The sequence below is a fragment of the Panulirus ornatus genome, chromosome 16 (assembly GCF_036320965.1).
Source record: "Panulirus ornatus isolate Po-2019 chromosome 16, ASM3632096v1, whole genome shotgun sequence".
In the NCBI taxonomy this organism is placed as follows: Eukaryota; Metazoa; Arthropoda; class Malacostraca; order Decapoda; family Palinuridae; genus Panulirus; species Panulirus ornatus.
This window is the reverse complement of record NC_092239.1, coordinates 40,575,305-40,597,284: the sequence shown is the minus strand read 5'-3', so window position 1 is coordinate 40,597,284 and position 21,980 is coordinate 40,575,305. Positions and strand designations below refer to the sequence as shown.

Genomic DNA, 21,980 nt, shown 5'->3' with positions numbered 1-21,980 from the left:
GGGGAGGTGATAACAAGTAGTGGTCATGTGAGGAGATGGAGGGAGTATTTTGAAGGTTTGTTGAATGTGTTTGATGATAGAGTGGCAGATATAGGGTGTTTTGGTCGAGGTGGTGTGCAAAGTGAGAGGGTTAGGGAAAATGATTTGGTGAGCAGAGAAGAGGTAGTAAAAGCTTTACGGAAGATGAAAGCCGGCAAGGCAGCGGGTTTGGATGGTATTGCAGTGTAATTTATTAAAAAAGGGGGTGACTGTATTGTTGACTGGTTGGTAAGGTTATTTAATGTGTGTATGATTCATGGTGAGGTGCCCGAGGATTGGCAGAATGCTTGCATAGTGCCATTGTACAAAGGCAAAGGGGATAAGAGTGAGTGCTTAAATTACAGAGGTATAAGTTTGTTGAGTATTCCTGGTAAATTATATGGGAGGGTATTGATTGAGAGGGTGAAGGCATGTACAGAGCATCAGATTGGGGAGGAGCAGTGTGGTTTCAGAGGTGGTGAAGGGTGTGTGGATCAGGTGTTTGCTTTGAAGAATGTATGTGAGAAATACTTAGAAAAGCAAATGGATTTGTATGTAGCATTTGTGGATCTGGAGAAGGCATATGATAGAGTTGATAGAGATGCTCTGTGGAAGATATTAAGGATATATGGTGTGGGAGACAAGTTGTTAGAAGCAGTGAAAAGTTTTTATCGAGGATGTAAGTAGTGTGCACGTGTAGGAAGAGAGGAAAGTGATTGGTTCTCAGTGAATGTAGGTTTGCGGCAGGGGTGTGTGATGTCTCCATGGTTGTTTAATTTGTTTATGGATGGGGTTGTTAGGGAGGTGAATGCAAGAGTTTTGGAAAGAGTGGCAAGTATGCAGTCTGTTGTGGATGAGGGAGCTTGGGAAGTGAGTCAGTTGTTGTTCGCTGATGATACAGCGTTGGTGGCTGATTCATGTGAGAAACTGCAGAAGCTGGTGACTGAGTTTGGTAAAGTGTATGAAAGAAGAAAGTTGAAAGTAAATGTAAATAAGAGTAAGGTTATTAGGTACAGTAGGGTTGAGGGTCAAGTCAATTGGGAGGTAAGTTTGAATGGAGAAAAACTGGAGAAGTGAAGTGTTTTAGATATCTGGGAGTGGATTTGGCAGCGGATGGAACCATGGAAGCGGAAGTGAATCATAGGGTGGGGGAGGGGGTGAAAATTCTGGGAGCCTTGAAGAATGTGTGGAAGTCGAGAACATTATCTCAGAAAGCAAAAATGGGTATGTTCAAAGGAATAGTGGTTCCAACAATGTTGTATGGTTGTGAGGCGTGGGCTATGAATAGAGTTCTGTGCAGGAGGGTGGATGTGCTGGAAATGAGATGTTTGAGGACAATATGTGGTGTGAGGTGGTTTGATCGAGTAAGTAATAATAGGGTGAGAGAGATGTGTGGTAATAAAAAGAGTGTGGTTGAGAGAGTAGAAGAGGGTGTTTTGAAATGGTTTGGTCACATGGAGAGAATGAGTGAGGAAAGATTGACCAAGAGGATATATGTGTGAGAGGTGGAGGGAACGAGGAGAAGTGGGAGACCAAATTGGAGGTGGAAAGATGGAGTGAAAAAGATTTTGAGTGATCGGGGCCTGAACATGCAGGAGGGTGAAAATCATGCAAGGAATAGAGTGAATTGGAACGATGTGGTATACCAGGGTTGACTTGTTGTCAGTGGATTGAACCAGGGCATGTGAAGTGTCTGGGGTAAACCATGGAAAGTTGTGTGGGGCCTGGATGTGGAAAGGGAGCTGTGGATTCGGTGCATTATTACATGACAGCTAGAGTCTGAGTGTGAACGAATGGGGCCTTTGTTGTCGTTTTCCTAGCGCTACCTCGCACACATGAGGCGTGAGGGGGTTGTTATTCCATGTTTGGCGAGGTGGCGATGGGAATGAATAAAGGCAGACAGTATGAATTATGTACATGTGTATATATTGTGTGTGTATATATATGTATACATTGAGATGTATAGGTATGTATATTTGCGTGTGTGGACGTGTATGTATATACATGTGTGTGTGGGTTGGGCCATTCTTTCGTCTGTTTCCTTGCGCTACCTCGCTAACGCGGGAGACAGCAACAAAGCAAAATAAAATGATTATATATATATATATATATATATATATATATATATATATATATATATATATATATATATATATATATATATATATATATAGCGCAAGGAAACAGACAAAAGAAATGGCCCAACCCACCCCCATACACATGTATATACATACGTCCACACACGCAAATATACATACCTACACAGCTTTCCATGGTTTACCCCAGACGCTTCACATGCCTTGATTCAATCCACTGACAGCACGTCAACCCTGGTATACCACATCGCTCCAATTCACTCTATTCCTTGCCCTCCTTTCACCCTCCTGCATGTTCAGGCCCCGATCACACAAAATCTTTTTCACTCCATCTTTCCACCTCCAATTTGGTCTCCCTCTTCTCCTCATTCCCTCCACCTCCGACACATATATCCTCTTGGTCAATCTTTCCTCACTCATTCTCTCCATGTGACCAAACCATTTCAAAACACCCTCTTCTGCTCTCTCAACCACGCTCTTTTTATTTCCACACATCTCTCTTACCCTTACGTTACTTACTCGATCAAACCACCTCACACCACACATTGTCCTCAAACATCTCATTTCCAGCACATCCATCCTCCTGCGCACAACTCTATCCATAGTCCACGCCTCGCAACCATACAACATTGTTGGAACCACTATTCCTTCAAACATACCCATTTTTGCTTTCCGAGATAATGTTCTCGACTTCCACACATTCTTCAAGGCTCCCAGAATTTTCGCCCCCTCCCCCACCCTATGATCCACTTCCGCTTCCATGTTTCCATCCGCTGCCAGATCCACTCCCAGATATCTAAAACACTTCACTTCCTCCAGTTTTTCTCCATTCAAACTCACCTCCCAATTGACTTGACCCTCAACCTTACTGTACCTAATAACCTTGCTCTTATTCACATTTACTCTTAACTTTCTTCTTTCACACACTTTACCAAACTCAGTCACCAGCTTCTGCAGTTTCTCACATGAATCAGCCACCAGCGCTGTATCATCAGCGAACAACAACTGACTCACTTCCCAAGCTCTCTCATCCCCAACAGACTTCATACTTGCCCCTCTTTCCAAAACTCTTGCATTCACCTCCCTAACAACCCCATCCATAAACAAAGTAAACAACCATGGAGACATCACACACCCCTGCCGCAAACCTACATGCACTGAGAACCAATCACTTTCCTCTCTTCCTACACGTACACATGCCTACATCCTCGATAAAAACTTTTCACTGCTTCTAACAACTTGCCTCCCACACCATATATTCTTAAAACCTTCCACAGAGCATCTCTGTCAACTCTATCATATGCCTTCTCCAGATCCATAAATGCTACATACAAATCCATTTGTTTTTCTAAGTATTTCTCACATACATTTTTCAAAGCAAACACCTGATCCACACATCCTCTACCACTTCTGAAACCACACTGCTCTTCCCCAATCTGATGCCCTGTACATGCCTTCACCCTCTCAATCAATATCCTCCCATATAATTTACCAGGAAAACTCAACAAACTTATACCTCTGTAATTTGAGCACTCACTCTTATCCCCTTTGCCTTTGTACAATGGCACTATGCAAGCATTCCGCCAATCTTGAGGTACCTCACCATGAATCATACATACATTAAATAACCTTACCAACCAGTCAACAATACAGTCACCCCCTTTTTTAATAAATTCCACTGCAATACCATCCAAACCTGCTGCCTTGCCGGCTTTCATCTTCCGTAAAGCTTTTACTACCTCTTCTCTATTTACCAAATCATTTTCCCTAACCCTCTCACTTTGCACACCACCTCGACCAAAACACCCTATATCTGCCACTCTATCATCAAACACATTCAACAAACCTTCAAAATACTCACTCCATCTCCTTCTCACATCAGTAGCAGTACTCCTGAAACTGGAGTTGTGGGAGTATGTGATAGAATGTAAGAAAGTAAATTTTCGATTAATATGGGTAAAACTGAAAGTTGATGGAGAGAGATGGGTGATTATTGGTGCATACCCACCTGGGCATGAGAAGAAAGATCATGAGAGGCAAGTGTTTTGGGAGCAGCTGAATGAGTGTGTTAGTGGTTTTGATGCACAAGACCGGGCTATAGTGATGGGTGATTTGAATGCAAAGGTGAGTAATGTGGCAGTTTAGGGAATAATTGGTATACATGGGGTGTTCAGTGTTGTAAATGGAAATGGTGAAGAGCTTGTAGATTTATGTGCTGAAAAAGGGCTGGTGATTGGGAATACCTGGTTTAAAAAGCGAGATATACACAAGTATACTGTATGTAAGTAGGAGAGATGGCCAGAGAGCGTTATTGGATTACGTGTTAATTGACAGGCGCGCGAAAGAGAGACTTTTGGATGTTAATGTGTTGAGAGGTGCAACTGGAGGGATGTCTGATCGTTATCTTGTGGAGGCTAAGGTGAAGATTTTTATGGGTTTTCAGAAAAGAAGAGTGAATGTTGGGGTGAAGAGGGTGGTGAGAGTAAGTGAGCTTGGGAAGGAGACTTGTGTGAGGAAGTACCAGGAGAGACTGAGTACAGAATGGAAAAAGGTGAGAACAATGGAAGTAAGGGGAGTGGGGGAGGAATGGGATGTATTTAGGGAATCAGTGATGGATTGCGCAAAAGATGCTTGTGGCATGAGAAGCGTGGGAGGTGGGTTGATTAGAAAGGGTAGTGAGTGGTGGGATGAAGAAGTAAGATTATTAGTGAAAGAGAAGAGAGAGGCATTTGGACATTTTTTGCAGGGAAAAAATGCAATTGAGTGGGAGATGTATAAAAGAAAGAGACAGGAGGTCTAGAGAAAGGTGCAAGAGGTGAAAAAGAGGGCAAATGAGAGTTGGGGTGAGAGAGTATCATTAAATTTTAGGGAGAATAAAAAGATGTTCTGGAAGGAGGTAAATAAAGTGCGTAAGACAAGGGAGCAAATGGGAACTTCAGTGAAGGGCGCTAATGGGGAGGTGATATATATATATATATATATATATATATATATATATATTTTTTTTTTTTTTTTTCAAACTATTCGCCATTTCCCGCGTTAGCGAGGTAGCGTTAAGAACAGAGGACTGGGCCTTTGAGGGAACATCCTAACCTGGCCCCCTTCTCTGTTCCTTCTTTTGGAAAAAAAAAAAGATAGGGGAGGATTTCCAGCCACCCGCTCCCTCCCCTTTTAGTCGCCTTCTATGACACGCAGGGAATACGTGGGAAGTATTCTTTCTCCCCTAACCCCAGGGATATATATATATATATATATATATATATATATATATATATATATATATATATATATATTATTTATTTTATTTCATTATACTTTGTCGCAGTCTCTTGCGTTAGCGAGGTAGCACAAGGAAACAGACGAAAGAATGGCCCAACCCACCCACATACACGGTTATGTATATAAACGCCCAAACACACACATATACATACTATACATTTCAACGTATACATACATATACATACACAGACATATACATATACATATTCATACATGCTACCTTCATCCATTCCCGCTGCCACCCTGCCACACATGAAATGGCACCCCCCCCATCCCCATGTGCACGCGAGGTAGCGCTAGAAAAAGATAACAAAGGCCACATTCGTTCACACTCAGTCTCTTGCTGTCATGAGTAATGCACCAAAACCACAGCTTCCTTTCCACATCCAGGCCCCACAAAACTTTCTATGGTTTATCCCAGATGCTTTACATGCCATGGTTCAATCCACTGATTGCACATCGACCCCGATATACCACATCATTCCAATTCACACTGTTAGTTGCACGCCTTTCACCCTCCTGTATGTTCAGGCCCCGATTGCAAGCCTGTTTGCAGATGATACTGTGTTGTTTGCTGAGAATGAAGAGAAGTTGCAAAAGATTGTAAATGTTTTTTATGATATGTGTAAGTGTAGGCAATTGAGGGTAAATGCAAATAAAACTAAAGTAATGGAGTTCGTAAGGAAATAGAGTGACAGTATAGATTTTGCAAAACCATATCAATAGAAAGAAGAAAGTATACTAAATTGTTTTGGGTATGGGGGAGAAAGATTGGAAGAAGAGAGAATTTAAGTATTTTGGAGTAGTCTTGGGTAAGTTAGGTGTTAAGGAAGGAGGGATAAGGGAAAGAGCAGTATAGGGTAGAAGATTCATTGTATCGCTTAATAGAATAATGAAGGGTAGAGGAGTGACTATGGAAGTGAAGATAGGATTAAAGGACAACATAGTCCTCTCAACCCTGACCTATGAAGCCAAAACATGGATGTGGAATGAGTCACAGAGGTCAAGAATCCAGGATGTGGAAATGAGCTAATAGAGAGGAGCTTGTGGTATGAGTAGATGGAATGATGAAAGAAATGAAGGGGTGTATTGCAGGGAATGCAAAGGGAATGAAATGTAGAGTGGAACAGTGGGTGAAATGTAATACTTTGAGGTGGTTTGGGCATGTGGAAAGAATGCAAGATTGGGAGGTGACAAGGAGAGTGTGTGATAGTACAACTAAGGGGTTGATGTGAGAGGAATCCACTTGTGGCATGGAGAAATACAGTGTAAGAATACTGGAAATGGTGTAAGAGTACATGGAATAATGTATGAGAGGGAAGCATGTAAGGACAGGGGTAAGTGGAGACTCTTTTGCTATAGCCACCCCTTTGATGGGAGTTCCTGGAGGGAACGGGCATCAGAGATATATACAGATAAACAGAAAATCTTTTAGATTAATTACTCTTAAGTGAGCTACAACCTAATAATATTCTCAACTTACACAACCAGCCAGCCACACTCCCATCCTACTTCCTCCAGGAGCCAATCTTGTTTGACATCATATTCTGCTCACCAACACTATATGTACAAACCCCCTGAAGCATGCTACACAAACTGTCTTCAGACCACCTGCCATTCTAATGAATAGTATGGTTTAGTGGACAAGTTTTCAGAGGCAACCTCTTTGTTCATTTTTAGCTGTCTTGTTTTAGGGTTGTGGAGTTGAAGAAAGTTGGGAGGATGGAGTTAGATGCAAGTTTTTTGAATGAGGGCTATATGGGTATTGTGTTTTGGAGTTAGTCAATCATTTCCGTATGTTTCTTTATGTCACCAGTGTTTAGTTGCAGAATGTTAATTTGTGGTTGAGGTTCCATGAATTACCATGGTTTGTTCTTGAAGAGCAAGGCTGAGTTTTAGGCTGTTGTTTACTAGGTGTTTGTGGTGGAGGTGAGAAGTTTTTTAAGAAAGTTTTACGAGTTTCTGTCTGAGGCGTTGTTAGATGTCCAGTGCCCTGAATAGTCTTCCATGAATGGTAATGGTATGCAGTGGAGGTGATGCTGCAGAAGGCAATTGGAACATCTGATGGAGTAATGCTGTTTGGTGATGGGCAATTGGCACTGTGGGCATAGGTCCACCGGTCATCTGAGTTTAATGTCACTGGCATGCATTAGTATTTGAGAGATGATGACCAGGCCACCATCTCCCAGAGATTAAATAATGTATATGAATGTATAGATTGTTTGGGTACTGCTCATGGTATGGCACAGTGGCTGGAGACACTTTGAGGTTGTACTTTATATGGGATCAGAGGAAGGATGTCTCCTTTGTAACATGAAGTTTTGTGCTGGGCAGAGTCCCTCAATTGGTGGAATTTGCCTGCAGATGTTGATTGCTGTCCATTGCAGCTGGAAATGCCTAATCACTTGTCTTTCCCTTGCAGTATGACCACAGGCTGGAATGTTTGTCATCCATTAACAAAAAAAAGTTTTGGCTTGAACGAAATTGGTTAAGTTTTAGCCTTTCTCATCTGTTTTAATAAGTTAAGCTAGAGAACTTCATGCTGTACTCCCAGTGCTTCTCTCAGAACTTTTGGAACTTCACCGAGTTTACCAAATGTATTTTTTTCACACATGGGTCATTCACCTTTCCTGGTAAAATACTTGTTCTGTTTAGCTCTAGTTTTTGTAGCAGCAGTACATATGGTAAAGAGGGATGATACAAATAGGTTTAGCTGAGATTCTGTGCAATGTTGTCACGCAAATCATGAGCACTTCTCAGTTTATACATGGGTTATGATTACTTGTTATTGGCATAGATTATGATCACCTATTATTAGCTTGATCTGGGCTGTACACAAGAACAGTGTTTTGAAAGATGGTCTCCATCTTTAACATATTTTGTTGATGGAAATCAGTGAAGTATTGTAGCACTCTTCTCCCATTTTCATCTCTCTGATACCTTCATTTTTGATGTAGTGAAAATGCCCTCCATTTCTGGGAAATCTTTCTTTTCCTGGGTTCCTCCATTTCTCCACAAAAGGGTCTTTGCTTTGTAGTTCATCATGTGTTGAGGTTAATTGCATGTTAAGGTTTTCCTTGAAACCTCCTCCCTCATGTGGTTATGCTGTCAATGCATGTAGCACAGACTGCAGAAAATAAGAATATGGGTTTTGATGGATGAAACTGTTTTCTCTTTGAGGCAGTGTCCTACTAGCATCTCCATTCTGCGTGGCCTATCCGTCCTTTTTCAAAATGCCTTTTTCTTACACCTTCTGTGGTTACCCTGGGTTGGTACCTGCAATCTGCAAAATGTGTGAGCTTTTGTGTAAGTAGTGGAAGGCAGCTCAGGTGACATAAGCCTAATGGCAGTTGCTGATTGGCCAAGAGTGGACTCCATTCAGACAAGCATTAGCTGTGAATACCTTGAGTAAGGGTGAACTTGAGCTGCTGGCTGTTCACTGAATATGAGGTTAAAGAGAGCCTTAGTGGATATATTTCCAACACACAAATCTTAGTGCTCACAAGATATTACATCGGAGAGAAAAGATTTTTCATCCTCCACAACCAACGTATCTTGATTCCTGACAATCAGAGACCTGAGGCATATATGCTTGTGATAAGTGAATGAATGGTGATGACTAGTTATGCCTCACCATCTCACATCTGTGTCATGATATCATGGATCTGAGTAGTTTATGGACTGTGTTATTAAGTCCCTGAGAATGAGCATTGGCATCATATAGTTTCTGGATATATATTATCTTTAGGGATGGAGCAACATGTTAAACCCTTTTATATGGTAGAGAAATGGTTTTTCACCCTTCAAAGTCTAGATATATATAACCTTTAAGATGTCTATTAAGTAAGCCTCAAAAAGTGACATAGGGTTAGATCACAGAGGTGGGTTTTCTGTCTTTAGTGACTGATTTTGGTTAGATACTTTTTCAAATTCTCAGTTGTAAAAAGAAGTTTGCTATAGAGTAACTAACTCAACACAATTTTTTATAATGAATTTTGGTTATGAGACAGAATGTGCATGTGATCATGAATAATGTGATAAGTGGCATGAGCATGATGCATATCGATCAATGGTTGTTTTAAAAGAATATTGGAAATGAGTACACTTTTAGCATGCCTGAACAAGCAGTAGTGAATTAACAAGTTTGCTAAACTTAGAGATATCCTTGACTGATTTAAGCATTTTGCCCCCATAGAAGCACTGGATGCCAGCATGCGGGAAAATGGAGATTTGATGTCTCGTTCAGCGGGCCAGTTCCCAAGTGAGGGACACAATGGAGGTAGTCACTATGGTGTGAGTCAGTATGGTACCCCACAAGGTACTCCCACATTGGGCACACCTGTGGGCACTCCTCCAGGCACCAAAGTAGCCTCTATCAAGGTCCGGCATTCCTCAAAACGCATGACAGCTGCAGAAGTGGAGGATATGTTGAATCAGACCTCTGACTCCCTCCCTTCCTCTCCCCCGACCACTCCCACCAGTCGTCCCCCACAAGTATATGCCAGTGTAGCAGAAATGAAGAAAGCAAAGGTTGGTGCTGGCAGTATAAGTGTAGATCATAAACAGTACTTTGAAGCTGCTTTGTGTGTAGGTCAGTGTTGTACATATTCTTTTTTGCATACTTCTATACCATAATTTGCTCTATAATAAGTAGAAATTCTTTGCATCCATGCTAAATATGGTGTCTATGCTGAATACTGTACTGTCCTCGCTTCTTTCAAAAGATTATGATTTTCTGTAGGAAAAAGAATTTCAAATTTATTCTTGCCTGAAATTATTTGAATAATGCTTAATTACAGTATGAAATTGGGCAGACTTGTGCTTAAACCAAACCTTAAAATGTGTATCATGGCTATTTGATAATGACTTTGAGATTTACCAAATAATGTATATTCTCCTATTTCATATATATATATATTTACTTCTAAACCTTCATTTCTGTTCCTATTCACATTGTGTAACACATTCATAAAACCTATTTTTGCACTTATATATGCTGGACTTGTTTCTACTAAACAAAAGAGAAAAAAAGGCTTCCATACTACTATAGTTCTCTTACTTTTTCCACTTTGAACACTTAGTTGAAAGGTTAGCAAGATTACTATCTTCTTTGAACACTTAGTTGAAGGGTTAGCCAAGATTAATATCTTCATTTGCACCATATTCTCACACAAATACATTTATTGCACTTGCTCAAAAATCATTCCTCTAGCATCTTCATCTGATGAACATTTACCCCTTAATGATTCACTCATGCTTTGTATTGATGTCTTTATCATTCTACTGCTTGTACATGTATGATCAGACCATAAATCACTTTTACCTCATTGGTGTCAAACAAAATGACAAACCAATGAAAAATTATTAAGAGCCTTGTTTCCTTATACGGGAATATGTGGAGCCACTTGTGACACTATTCCTTTCACTTGCCGTAATGCAGTGACACCATAATCATGCTTACCAACCCTATCGACCCAAGGGTAAAAGAGCTTTATGGTCTGATTGTACCTTTACCTATACTACCATAAATTCTCACCATTCTATCATCTGCCATACATCACACATGGCCATATTATCGTAAACACATGTATCCACATTTATGATGTTTTCTTCTCTCCATGTATTTTCTCCATATATCTCTTTTACTTCTTCACTTTCTGCTCTGTATCCAATTTCCATCTACTGTACACTATACCTTACTGCACAAGCTGTCCTCCTCTGCTGCCTTTTTGTTGTATCCACCTGGACCAATGAAAACCAAGGTTTCATGCTGTACATGAAGAGTTGGGAAGCTTCTTGCACATACTACACTGAAATCTTCCCTTTCGCTGAACTCCAGTACACCTCAACTTATTCTGCCTTACATAAATACTCTCAATTTCAGTTTTTTCTGTACCATACTTATTGATTGTCATTCTTTGATAAGGGGCCAAAGTGCTACCGGTGCCCCAGGGACATTGGCATGAAATTGCCAGTGGTGACTCTCAGGACAGTGTTAGAAAACTTCAGTTTAGGTCAATCTTCACCCTAACCAAACCTTGAGATTCAAGCAAAATCTCACCCTGAACCTCTCCCACAGTAATATACATCAGCCTCATCCTCAACCTAACGAAGTTGCCAGAGATGAGAAGGTGGCGAGAGAGAAGACTAGACAACTGCTCACCCTAACATAACATTAAGATTTATGCACTTCACACACAACCTCCCCATCAAACCTTATCCACAGGACACATGAGGGTGGAGTATACCCACCAGGAGTGCCCCACAGGACTGAGGAGACTGTTGTAAACATACCAGCAGTCCCATTCAGGCAAAGAAGACTGGTGTAAACACATCACTGGTGTAAACACATCACTGGTGCCTCACAGGCCAATGCTAAAAAACACTAATTTATGCCAATTGTTACTCTGACCAAACCTTCAGATTCATGCACAACCTCACCCTGAACCTCACCCACAATATTATACGAAAGTATCATCCTAAGCCTCAATAAATTACCATGAAGGAGATTTAAAGAAAGATGAGACAACTACTTACTTTAACATAACCTTTATACTCACACATAACCTCACCCATTACCTTTCCATCAACCTCACCCCTAATTTTATCTTCCACATAAACATTTGCCTTATGGTATAGTGGTCCCTGCAGGACAATGCTAGACGACAGGCATTCAGGCTAATCTTCACATTAACTGAACATTCAGACTCATGCACAACCTTAACCTGAACCTTATCCACAGTATTATACAGCAACCTTACCCTGAACCTCATTTTCAACTCTGTCAAGCTGTCAAAAAGGAGGTGTTGACAGGTTAGACAATTGCTTACCTTAACAGTATTAAAACTAACACTGAACCTCAACATTTACTTTCACCCCAGAGGACAGGTTAGTGGCACCCCTTCTTGACATTGTTATAAAAAAAAAAGCAACTTGGGCCAGTCTTCACCCTAAGGTTGATGGGAAGGTTGTGGATGAAGTTAAGTGTTAGATTAAAAGTTATGTTAGAGTGAATGTTTGTCTGAACTTCTCTCTACAAACGTTTTGTGTCAATTTGATGAAGTTAAAAGTGAGGTTGAGGGTGAGGTTGATGCATGATATTGTGGATGACGTCCAGGGTTAGGTTGAGCATGAGTCAGAAGGTTCATTTAGGGTGAAGAATGGCCTGAATTGCTGTTTTTTATCATTGTTCTTTGGATGGTCATCGTCCGAGAAAACTGTCTCTTAGGTCACTGGTAGCAATTGTTGAGATTGAGGATGTTATTAAAGGTGAGGTTAGTGGGATGGTTGTGGCTGAAGTTGTGTGTAAGTTTAAACTTTATGTTAAGGTGAACAGTTATTTGAGCTTCTCTCTCTCCACTTTCTCCTGTTACAACTTGTTGAGAGTGAGATTGGTGGTGAGGCTCATGTATGATATTGTGATTGGGTTTCAGGGTGGGGTTGTACGTTAATTTACGTTATTTAATGGTGAATAGTTGTCTGTTCTTTTATCTTTACAAAATCTTTGTGGCAGCTGAGTGAGGTTCAGGATAAGGTTTTGCATGATATTGAAAATTCAGTTTGGGAGACAGCTGGCATAAATTGCTGTTTTCTAATATTATTCTGTGGGACACCACTGGCATGTTTACAACAGTGTCTTCCAGGCATTGGTAGCACTCCTTGTTGCATCTCCTCATACTTAAACTCATAAATTTTTTTAAATATACGTCATTCTAAATATTGAATTGCAACTCTTGCAAAGCCAAGAACCTTACTGCTATTTATATAACCCATTTATGCACATTATCAGAGCAGTGTTCTTTTCTACCCATCATCTGCCTTCTAAACCAGTATATTCTATTGTAAACTTACATCAAAATGTCCAAGCTTTTAACTTACATACAAATGCAATTGCTTTAGCATTCACATAATCCATTAGTACATGCAATTGGATACAATATTGACAAAAATGGCATCTTATGTTTTCTCCACCTGCTGAGTATAAGCAGGAGCCCAGTATCTATCACTTTTGCCAATGGCTCAGAAAAAGCTCTTAGTTTAACAAAAAACTGGATGTGATATGAGAGTGGTTGAAATCCTGTCTATAAAGTACTTTATTTTACTGTGTGATGATGAATTTTAATATAATCAAGTAAGACACAGAACAGCTTACTATACCTCATGAAATTTTTTTCCATACATATTTGCCATTTCCTGCATTAGCAAGATAGCATTAAGAACATAGGACTGAGCTTTAGAGGGAATATCCTTACTTGGCCTGCTTCTCTATTCCTTTTTTTTTGAAAAGTAAAAACAGGAGGGGAGGATTTCCAGCCCCCTGCTCCCTCCCCTTTTAGTCACCTTCCATGACATGCAGGGAATACACAGGAAGTATTCTTTCTCCCCTATCCCTATGGATAATGTAAGAAAATATGTCTAGGAATTTTAAGAGATTGATAAAGAGGTACTTTCTACTGCAAACAAACATCAAAATGCTAAAGTTTTGAAATTACTGTCAGAGGGAACTATGTCCATTGCTACAGACTTGCATGAGTTTTAACATGCTTGTCTTCTTAAATTCTTTTCATACATTAAGTTTTAGTCATGTAATGAAGAGCTTCTCTTTGACAACATTATTTTTGACCTTCCCAAAATGAGCAAGAGTCCAGCATTGGATGTGTTAAAGTAATGCTCGAGTGAAATCCTGTTGATAAAGTGTTTTGTTTTTCTATGAAATGATGATCTTTAATGTATTTAAGTAACACACAGAACACCATACTGTACTGTTGGTGTGAAAATATATCCAGAAGTATTAAGAGATTGATGAACAGCTACTTCCTATTGTAAACATGCATCAAAGTACTGAACACTTTAACTTGCATACCAGTGCAGTTGTTGCAGCATTTACAGAGTTCACCTATTAATGAATCTGGATTTAACATAAACAATCTTGGCATTTCCTTACATACTTTTCCTCAACCTTTCGAGTTTTTAGCTAAGTACTGAAGTTTTTCCTAATTCAAAATGGTATTTTGACCCTCCTGAAATGAGCAAGAGAATCATCTAGTAGTTTTGTTAATGATATGGAAAACTATCAGTTTTAACATAAAAGTGGATATGCTAATGTAATACAAGAGTAGATGGGTTTTCAATAAAGAGCTTTATTTTGCCATAATTATTTTTAATGTATTCAAGTGACACACAGAACAGCATACTGTATTGATCATGAGGAAACACATTTATTTGCTCTCCTTACAGTTCCTTTTACTCCTTTTCTGTTATGTGGCAGAATGATACAAAAAATATGCAGGGAAGCAAACAGTAACAGATCATTAGGTCCTTTCAAGGATGTCTTCGTCCAGTCACCATGCATTTGACTTATTCCAAGCTGCAATACACACTTTCAAAATCCCCTTATCTTCAGGGACTTTCCGAAATTCGCCATCTCACTCCCCAAATGCATGCACACCCAGAGCTTTTCTATTTCTCAGATGCATTAATGCATTTTTTTTCTCCCTCTTCTTTAAAGTTTTTCTTTCCCAAATCCTGTTCTGTTTGCTTGTGACTGTTGGTTCTAGTTTACCAATACTTCTTTCTCTTCTACCATTGTACCTGCTTATTTCTTGAACTTTCCCTTCCTGATTGTTTTAGGTTTCATAATTCTTTACATCAAATCCCTCAAAGTTTTGTATTACTTCCTTGCTGTTTATACAGACCATTATTCCACACCTATTTATCTTCTAAAATAGCTTGTTATTCTCCCTAAGATGTTCATGCATCTTTTTCTGAGATCATCATTTGCTTTTCTTTTGTTTTATGCTCCAGTTGTTTTACTTTCTTTTATTAAAGGCATTATTTTTTTTGCTCTTTGTTGCCCATTCATCCATGTTATCTGAAAGATTTAACTTCATCCAAAATATTGATTTTTGTCAGTTATTTCATCATTCCTTCTTGCTGTTTCTATTTTCATAATGCTACGCTCTCTTTGGCAACCTTTATTCATCCATTCTTCTAGTGCCTCCGCTTTACCTCAAACACATTTTGTATAGTTTTATTATCTCACCTCATGCAACTTTTCATGAAAATCAGCACATTTTAGGTCAACCCACATGTTCTATCGTATGATATGATGAGCCCACTTCTTGTCTTATCACAGACTTCATTTTTTTTTGCAAACTCGGCATCACATTCTTTCTTCCCAAAAGCATATCCATCACATTCATCTATCCTGTCAACTCTGTACTTACAAATATATATTCATGGATTGCCAAGAGTTGAAAGTATGAACTTGCAGCAAATACATACCTATCACTGTTTCATTTGTTTCCCACCCAAACATTTATGTCACTCACCACAATGACTTTTTTTCATGTTGGATGCCATATCTACTTTTCACTCCTTTTACTGTATTGCCTGTCCATTCATTCCTTCCACCCATGTAGAGAAACTTTCTAAGTATTACATCATATATTTTTCATTCAAAAGTACCTTGAACATCCTTCTCTCTATCATTGCATGACAAAAATGCTACTATTACTGTGAAATAAGATAGTACTATACTGTGATTTTGTCACTGTGAACCTTAAGCATTCTTAATTGATGTCATCTGTCTTTTCCAGACATTTATCTTTCAGAGAATTCCACTTATTTTTTTATATTAAGGTTCAGGTGGTACATGTAATTGTCAAAAACTTATGCATATCTCCCTTTGCTAATTGTTTCTTAGTTTATTTGCTCACTGAAACTGAATCACAGCTGTATAACTAGTCTTTTTCCTTATTATTTCTGTGGTGCTTTTGTTATAAACAGTTTTGCAAAATTTAGCAGCTGAAAAAAACGTATAGCCTTGGTATATTTTTGAACACAGCTTTAAGCTTTTTAACAGCATGGCATTGCAAAATTATTTATTCAGGTCTTCCAGGTTTAACTTTTTGTCAACAGTGCAGGTAGAATGATACATCTGTGTATTAATTCTTTTCATACCTTTTTTATGTTGTACAGATATTCCAGTCATACCATATCAGTTCTTTTATTTTTCATAGGCCTTGAAAGCTCGACAAGCAACAGACCTCAGCAGATTACACAAGGATTTCCATTCAACTCCAGACCTGAAGGCCGGGGTCATGGCACCCCAACCAGCATTCACCATCGAGGAGAAACGCAAATCTGTCTCACAGGAAGACCTCTTCATTACAGCATTAAACGAACGCAATTCACGACACTCCCTTGCTTGTCCGCCACACCGCTGGAACACATTAGGGAGGACCATGGTGGGGTCTCTCGAGTCTAAAGAGTCTTGGCAGAGTGGCGAAGATGGGACAGAGGAAGAAAGTAGTGATTCTCCTAACTGTTCCCCTGGCCCCATTGAATATCGAATGCTAAGACGCTCACAATCAGCTGTTAACACAACTATGCTTCGCAAAGCTGGACTCCACCCTCCACCAACTCATCCTCCCCCTCCACCTCCACTTGGGCAGCTTGTCAAAGTTGATATTAGTAGATCCAAAAGTGATTATGCTACAGTTGGCCTTGCACCTTCAACTCCAGAATCTACACCTATATCTCCAGGCATACAATCAAGTTTCCGACCAACAGACTGTGCCAAACTTTATGCATCACCTGAAGAAATTAAATCTGTTGGATATCGTAGTCCAGATATGATGGCTGCCTTGAATCGCAAAAATAATAGTGCTAAAACGCGTTCTCAAAGTTTGCCTCCAAGTACCAACAGACCGAGTGTCCAAAGGGGTTCTCCTGACAAGGATCCTTCCCTTGATTCTGGTATTTATTCAAGTACATATTCAACTTTTAGAGGAACAGAGAATGAAAGCACTAGAAGCCAAGAAGTGTCTTCACCCATCAGTTCTCAAAAGACCCCAGTTAGTGATAAGATTACTTATGCACGGCCAAAGAATAACAAAAGTATACATGAGCTTACTGAAAAAGGCTCTCCAAATAAAGTGTACACTGGACCAGGATCTGTTGTTTCCCCTGCTCCTGATATTCCAGAGCCTGACTATAGCTCTGATGAAGATCACACATACAATTCTCAGGATGATTCGCAGAGTAAGAAAACAAGAACATTAAAGAAGAAAAAGCAGTCCGTTGCTTTCTCACCAAACTTGGTAACCACAGCAGAACCATTAGATACAACTCAATATGAATCATCTGATATACCTCATTACGCAGCTCCAGCTAAGAATCCAACACCTTTAAGTGGTAACTTTAAGGAAATGATTGCTCAAAAGGCAGCAGAAAGACAGGCAAGGCAAGATGATGGTAGTGATGGTACAAGGTCTGCAACTTCTAGCCCCAGTAAAAAAGTTAATGGTGGGAACGGTAATGGAAAAGCTATTCCTGATGTAATCCAAGAGTCAGCATTATTTAATAGACAGAAAGAAAAGACCATACCAACTGGGACCAAAATAAGACCTGTTCCTTCTTTGCCAAGAGATGACTCAAAATCCAAGATGAAGAACTCACACTCTTGTCCTAATGAGTTTCTTGAAGATGGAGACAATTCATCTAGTGGAGTTAGTTCTGATCAAGATGTTCATCCAGAGTCCAATTATGTAACTGTGATAAACACAGAATCTGACACCATCTCTGCAAGCAATTCAGAGAGATTCGGTAGTCATGGTTCAAGAGATGACAGTTCTGAGGCATCTGAGAGTTCTGATGAAGCCAGTGACCGTACCTGGATTTTAACTAATGAAAAGGGTGATAGAAGTGACTCTGGTAAGGATAGTGATAGTAATGGGGCTCGAAGAACAGGAACTCTTACAAGAAATGCTGTTTCACTGGTAAAGCTACCACCCCCACAAGAAACAACTGAACCTGATATAGATACAGAATTAGATGTGGGACAAGGGCGTATAATGTCCAGATCAGTTGACCAGGACACTATTAGCACATTGTCTTCCCTGAGTAGTCTATCCTCAGGCTCAGGCAGTACAAGTGAGAGAGAAAGACAGCATCTGCCCCATAATGTTCCAGTACCCACATCTCAGATGAGGGCTACTCTCCCAAGGCTATCATCAAATACTTCAAGTTCCAGAGCCAGCTCTGCTCCTCCAGTAAGTCAAGCTATTAAAGCCACAGTTGGAGGGTCACTGAACCGTAGCAGATCAGCCTCTAGAGATCAGCACTGGGGTTCTGATGGAGAATCCCTCCTGTTAGAGAGAAGAGTGCTCCTCCAGCATCCCGTTCCACCACTTCAGACAGGAACACTTATAAGAAAAGCACAAATGTTGACACAGGAGAAGCAGAATATGAAAGAAGTATTGAAGAGTCCCTTCAGTTGATTCGTATGCACATGGATTCCTTAAATGAAGTAAATACATTAGCAGGTGTGTCTTCACAAGAGCAAGCAGGGGGAGGAGAGATGGTACTGGCACCACCACCTGAATTTTGTGATATGTCAGCAGAACCTGAGAACAGGAGAAATAAGACAGTTATTCATATATCTAGTGATGATTTTGATTCGTCTGTAAATGTCATGGGAAACAGGCAGCAAGAAGAAGGGGAAATACAAGGATTTAGACATAAAACTCTGACTGAATGGACAACAAGGGATACAACAGAATGGCTTGAAAGTATATTTATGCCAGAGTACAAAGATTCATTTGAGGAACAGGATATTGATGGGAAAAAACTGATGGGTATAAATAATGATACGCTTATTAACTTGGGAGTAAGAAGAGTTGGCCATAGAGTCAGCATGGAAAAATCACTTAAAAGATACAAACCAACAGAAAGAATTGATCTTTGAGTTTAAAAAAGCATTGCTGGGTTCCTCAGTAAGAATATATTCAGCTTGCATGTGAGCAAGATTTTGTTTAATTGTAATGTATTATACTCTTTGTCATCCAGGTATTTGCAGTTGGTAAATTTATCATATACAGAAATCAGAAGAAATCTTATGATACACTGATAGTGGTTATACATCGATAAAACCCTCAGGTTACGAAAAAAAAGTTCTTGGAGATAACCTTTTGTCCATACTTTATTCACAAGTTTTCATGATCATTTTTCATGAGCTCCTCATTCTTCATTCAGAATCATTTTCAGTGTTCAGAAAGCAGTGTAGGTGTAACCTTTTCACTTATAACGTCCAACTTGTAAACAGTGTTGCAGGAGTAGACAATAACCAGCTAATAATCGTATTCCTTGTTAAAGACGGTGATTTTGAATTCTATCAAAATCCACCATGTGTTTTTATTCATTGATAGTTTGAAACCATAAGTTGTTGTTTTCATGGTCTTTCAAACTATTCTATGGATTTAAATGTAAATTGTAAGGAAATATTGACATGGGATCATATTTTAAGTACACTTTTAAGTTTAATAGAGGAACAAGATTAATATGTAACCTTATGTTTTCCCTTGTGTACAGGGAAGTTAAAAAGCAGCAAATTTTTTAATTCAAAATATCCATGGCATCTAATTGGTTATAAGTCTGCTTCATCCTTTGCTGTTTCAGACCAATCAGGTCAAATCATATAGTTGGTTGGGAGTTTCAAGAATATAGGTCTTTGCCATTCATTCATGTGGTCATTAAATATTCCTGCATGCTAGGTAGTCATCAATACTCATTGTGTGTCATCAGTGCTGACTTTTTATACCAGTAGTATTTTATATATATATATAAATATATATATAGCATAGCTATTATACCAGGCTGCTTCATAACTTCTGCTGGAAATAAAAATAAAGGAAACAATTATTTCTGGATTGTAAACTGAACATATGAATGTGTTTGTACAAAGCTGTTGATAGTGTACATATTGCAGTCGTATCTTGTAATTTCATTTGACACAGTAATGCATAAATGTGTATATATGGTTCTCTTTTGCTAGTAAATATTGTCCAATCCATTTCTGCCAACCCATTTGTGTGCCAAATGCTTCAGTACCTGAGTAACTGAAGAGTTAATACAAGAGAAGTTGGCATATGAGCAGAAGCTCATTTACAGTGTAAAGAATTGTGTTACCACTGGTATGGAATCTATCATAATTAGCAAGAAATGTAAAACAATAACCAATAGAATGGTTATTTGATGGGTGAGATGCTAACCCACAAAATGGGCTATATTCTTGGCCCAGTTCCATGTGATTTTCTATAGAATGGTTCAGAACAGTTTCAGAGAAACAGTTTGAACAAGAGGCCTCTATAGACATTACAGTATAGGAATAGGGTCCAATACTAATGTTACACAAGTCAAAGTAATCACTACACTTGAATCTTGAAAGCTGTTCACATCTGGAGCAGTTTCTACATGATTTGGATCTAGCAGAAACTCCTTCAGTGTTTAGAAATCAAGTATCAGGTAATCACTCCTCACTGTCAGATTCAGATTTTGGGCAGTAATAGACATTTCAGAGGGACACTTTGCATGACATACCAATTTGTTCTCTGATTTGTGGTTACTTTCTCTAAGAGCACTGTGATTGGCACCTAAGCTGCTCTTAATTGAGTTTGGCATTTAGAGCTGATAGCATACTTCATTAAGGCTTTTTGCTCTGTGTTATTTTTTCCTTTTTTTCCTTTAATTCAGCATCATTGGTGCTTTTGGTGATAGTGTGTCACAGCTGTCTTACTTTTTACTCTGAATTTGATGATATTAGTGATGCTGATTGATCTAAAATAAATATTCAGGTTTTGATTTTCTGAAGTTGACTTTTTGCTTACGAAAATCACAGAGGAAATTAGACTTATTGGAATAATGCATAGTTCATAACAGGGACTAATCTGATTACTTGTTTTGATAGATCCATTAATGCTGTCCTAACACTACCGTCTAGTCTTGTCCGTAGTAGGAGCTAACAATTTCTATGCGGATTTTTCCTAAATACAAAATTGTTTACAAATTTTAATTATTTATCCAGAGATATGTATGTGCATCTGTGCTCAATAAAGTTTAATACTTTTAATGAAGATGTCTGCTTTTTGCATAAGGACTGATCTGATTTACCAGGATGGTAGCAGCATTGGATTTTGGGATTGGAAATCCCTGTTTTTCAGATTCAGTCCCCTGAAAAAGTTCAAGCCCATACGGGCACCATATGCACTTGATTCAGTTGCTGTGAATGGGAAAATGTATTTTGTTGGAGATATAAAAGATAATAAGATGAGTAGTTTGGAAGATAGTGAAAGATGAAATAGAGAGTGAGAAATAAATTTAGGGATATTATTATGTGTGAAATAGGTAATGTATCCTTTCCTTTCTTTCATACTTGCTCACTGTTTCTTGTGTTAGCAGGGTAAAGCCCAGTACAGATGAAGAAATGGCATCATTCAGTCACATCCATTCTTTATCTGTTGAATAAAGCACCAAAACCATAGCCAGGCCCCATAGACATTTCCATAGTTTTCCCCAACTGATTCATGTGCCTTTGTTTAGTCAAATGATAGTGGATCAACCCTTGCAAACCACATTGCTCTACTTTAGCTAGCTTGTGCCTGCCTTTTACCCTCCTCTCCCCTTCTGACACTTGTATCCTCTTGTCAACCTCTCCTCATTCCTTCCCTCCCTATCTGATCATTTCAGAATGCCCTCTTCAGTTCTCTCAACCATACTCTTCTTATTCTTATTACCACACTTCCCTCT

At 39.2% G+C, this 21,980-nt stretch overlaps 1 protein-coding gene across 1 annotated transcript in view; it reads left to right on the top strand.

Annotated features, from left to right (window-relative positions):
- The window catches only part of Prosap (SH3 and multiple ankyrin repeat domains prosap), a 1,027,613-nt gene extending 1,006,310 nt beyond the window's left edge, over positions 1 to 21,303 (top strand). Inside the window, 3 exon segments of the mRNA XM_071671621.1 lie at positions 9,589 to 9,923; positions 16,415 to 18,539; positions 18,542 to 21,303. Coding sequence (XP_071527722.1) covers positions 9,589 to 9,923; positions 16,415 to 18,539; positions 18,542 to 19,143 — 3,062 coding nt within the window. The 3' untranslated portion in view covers positions 19,144 to 21,303.
- The last annotated feature ends 677 nt before the right edge of the window (positions 21,304 to 21,980 follow it).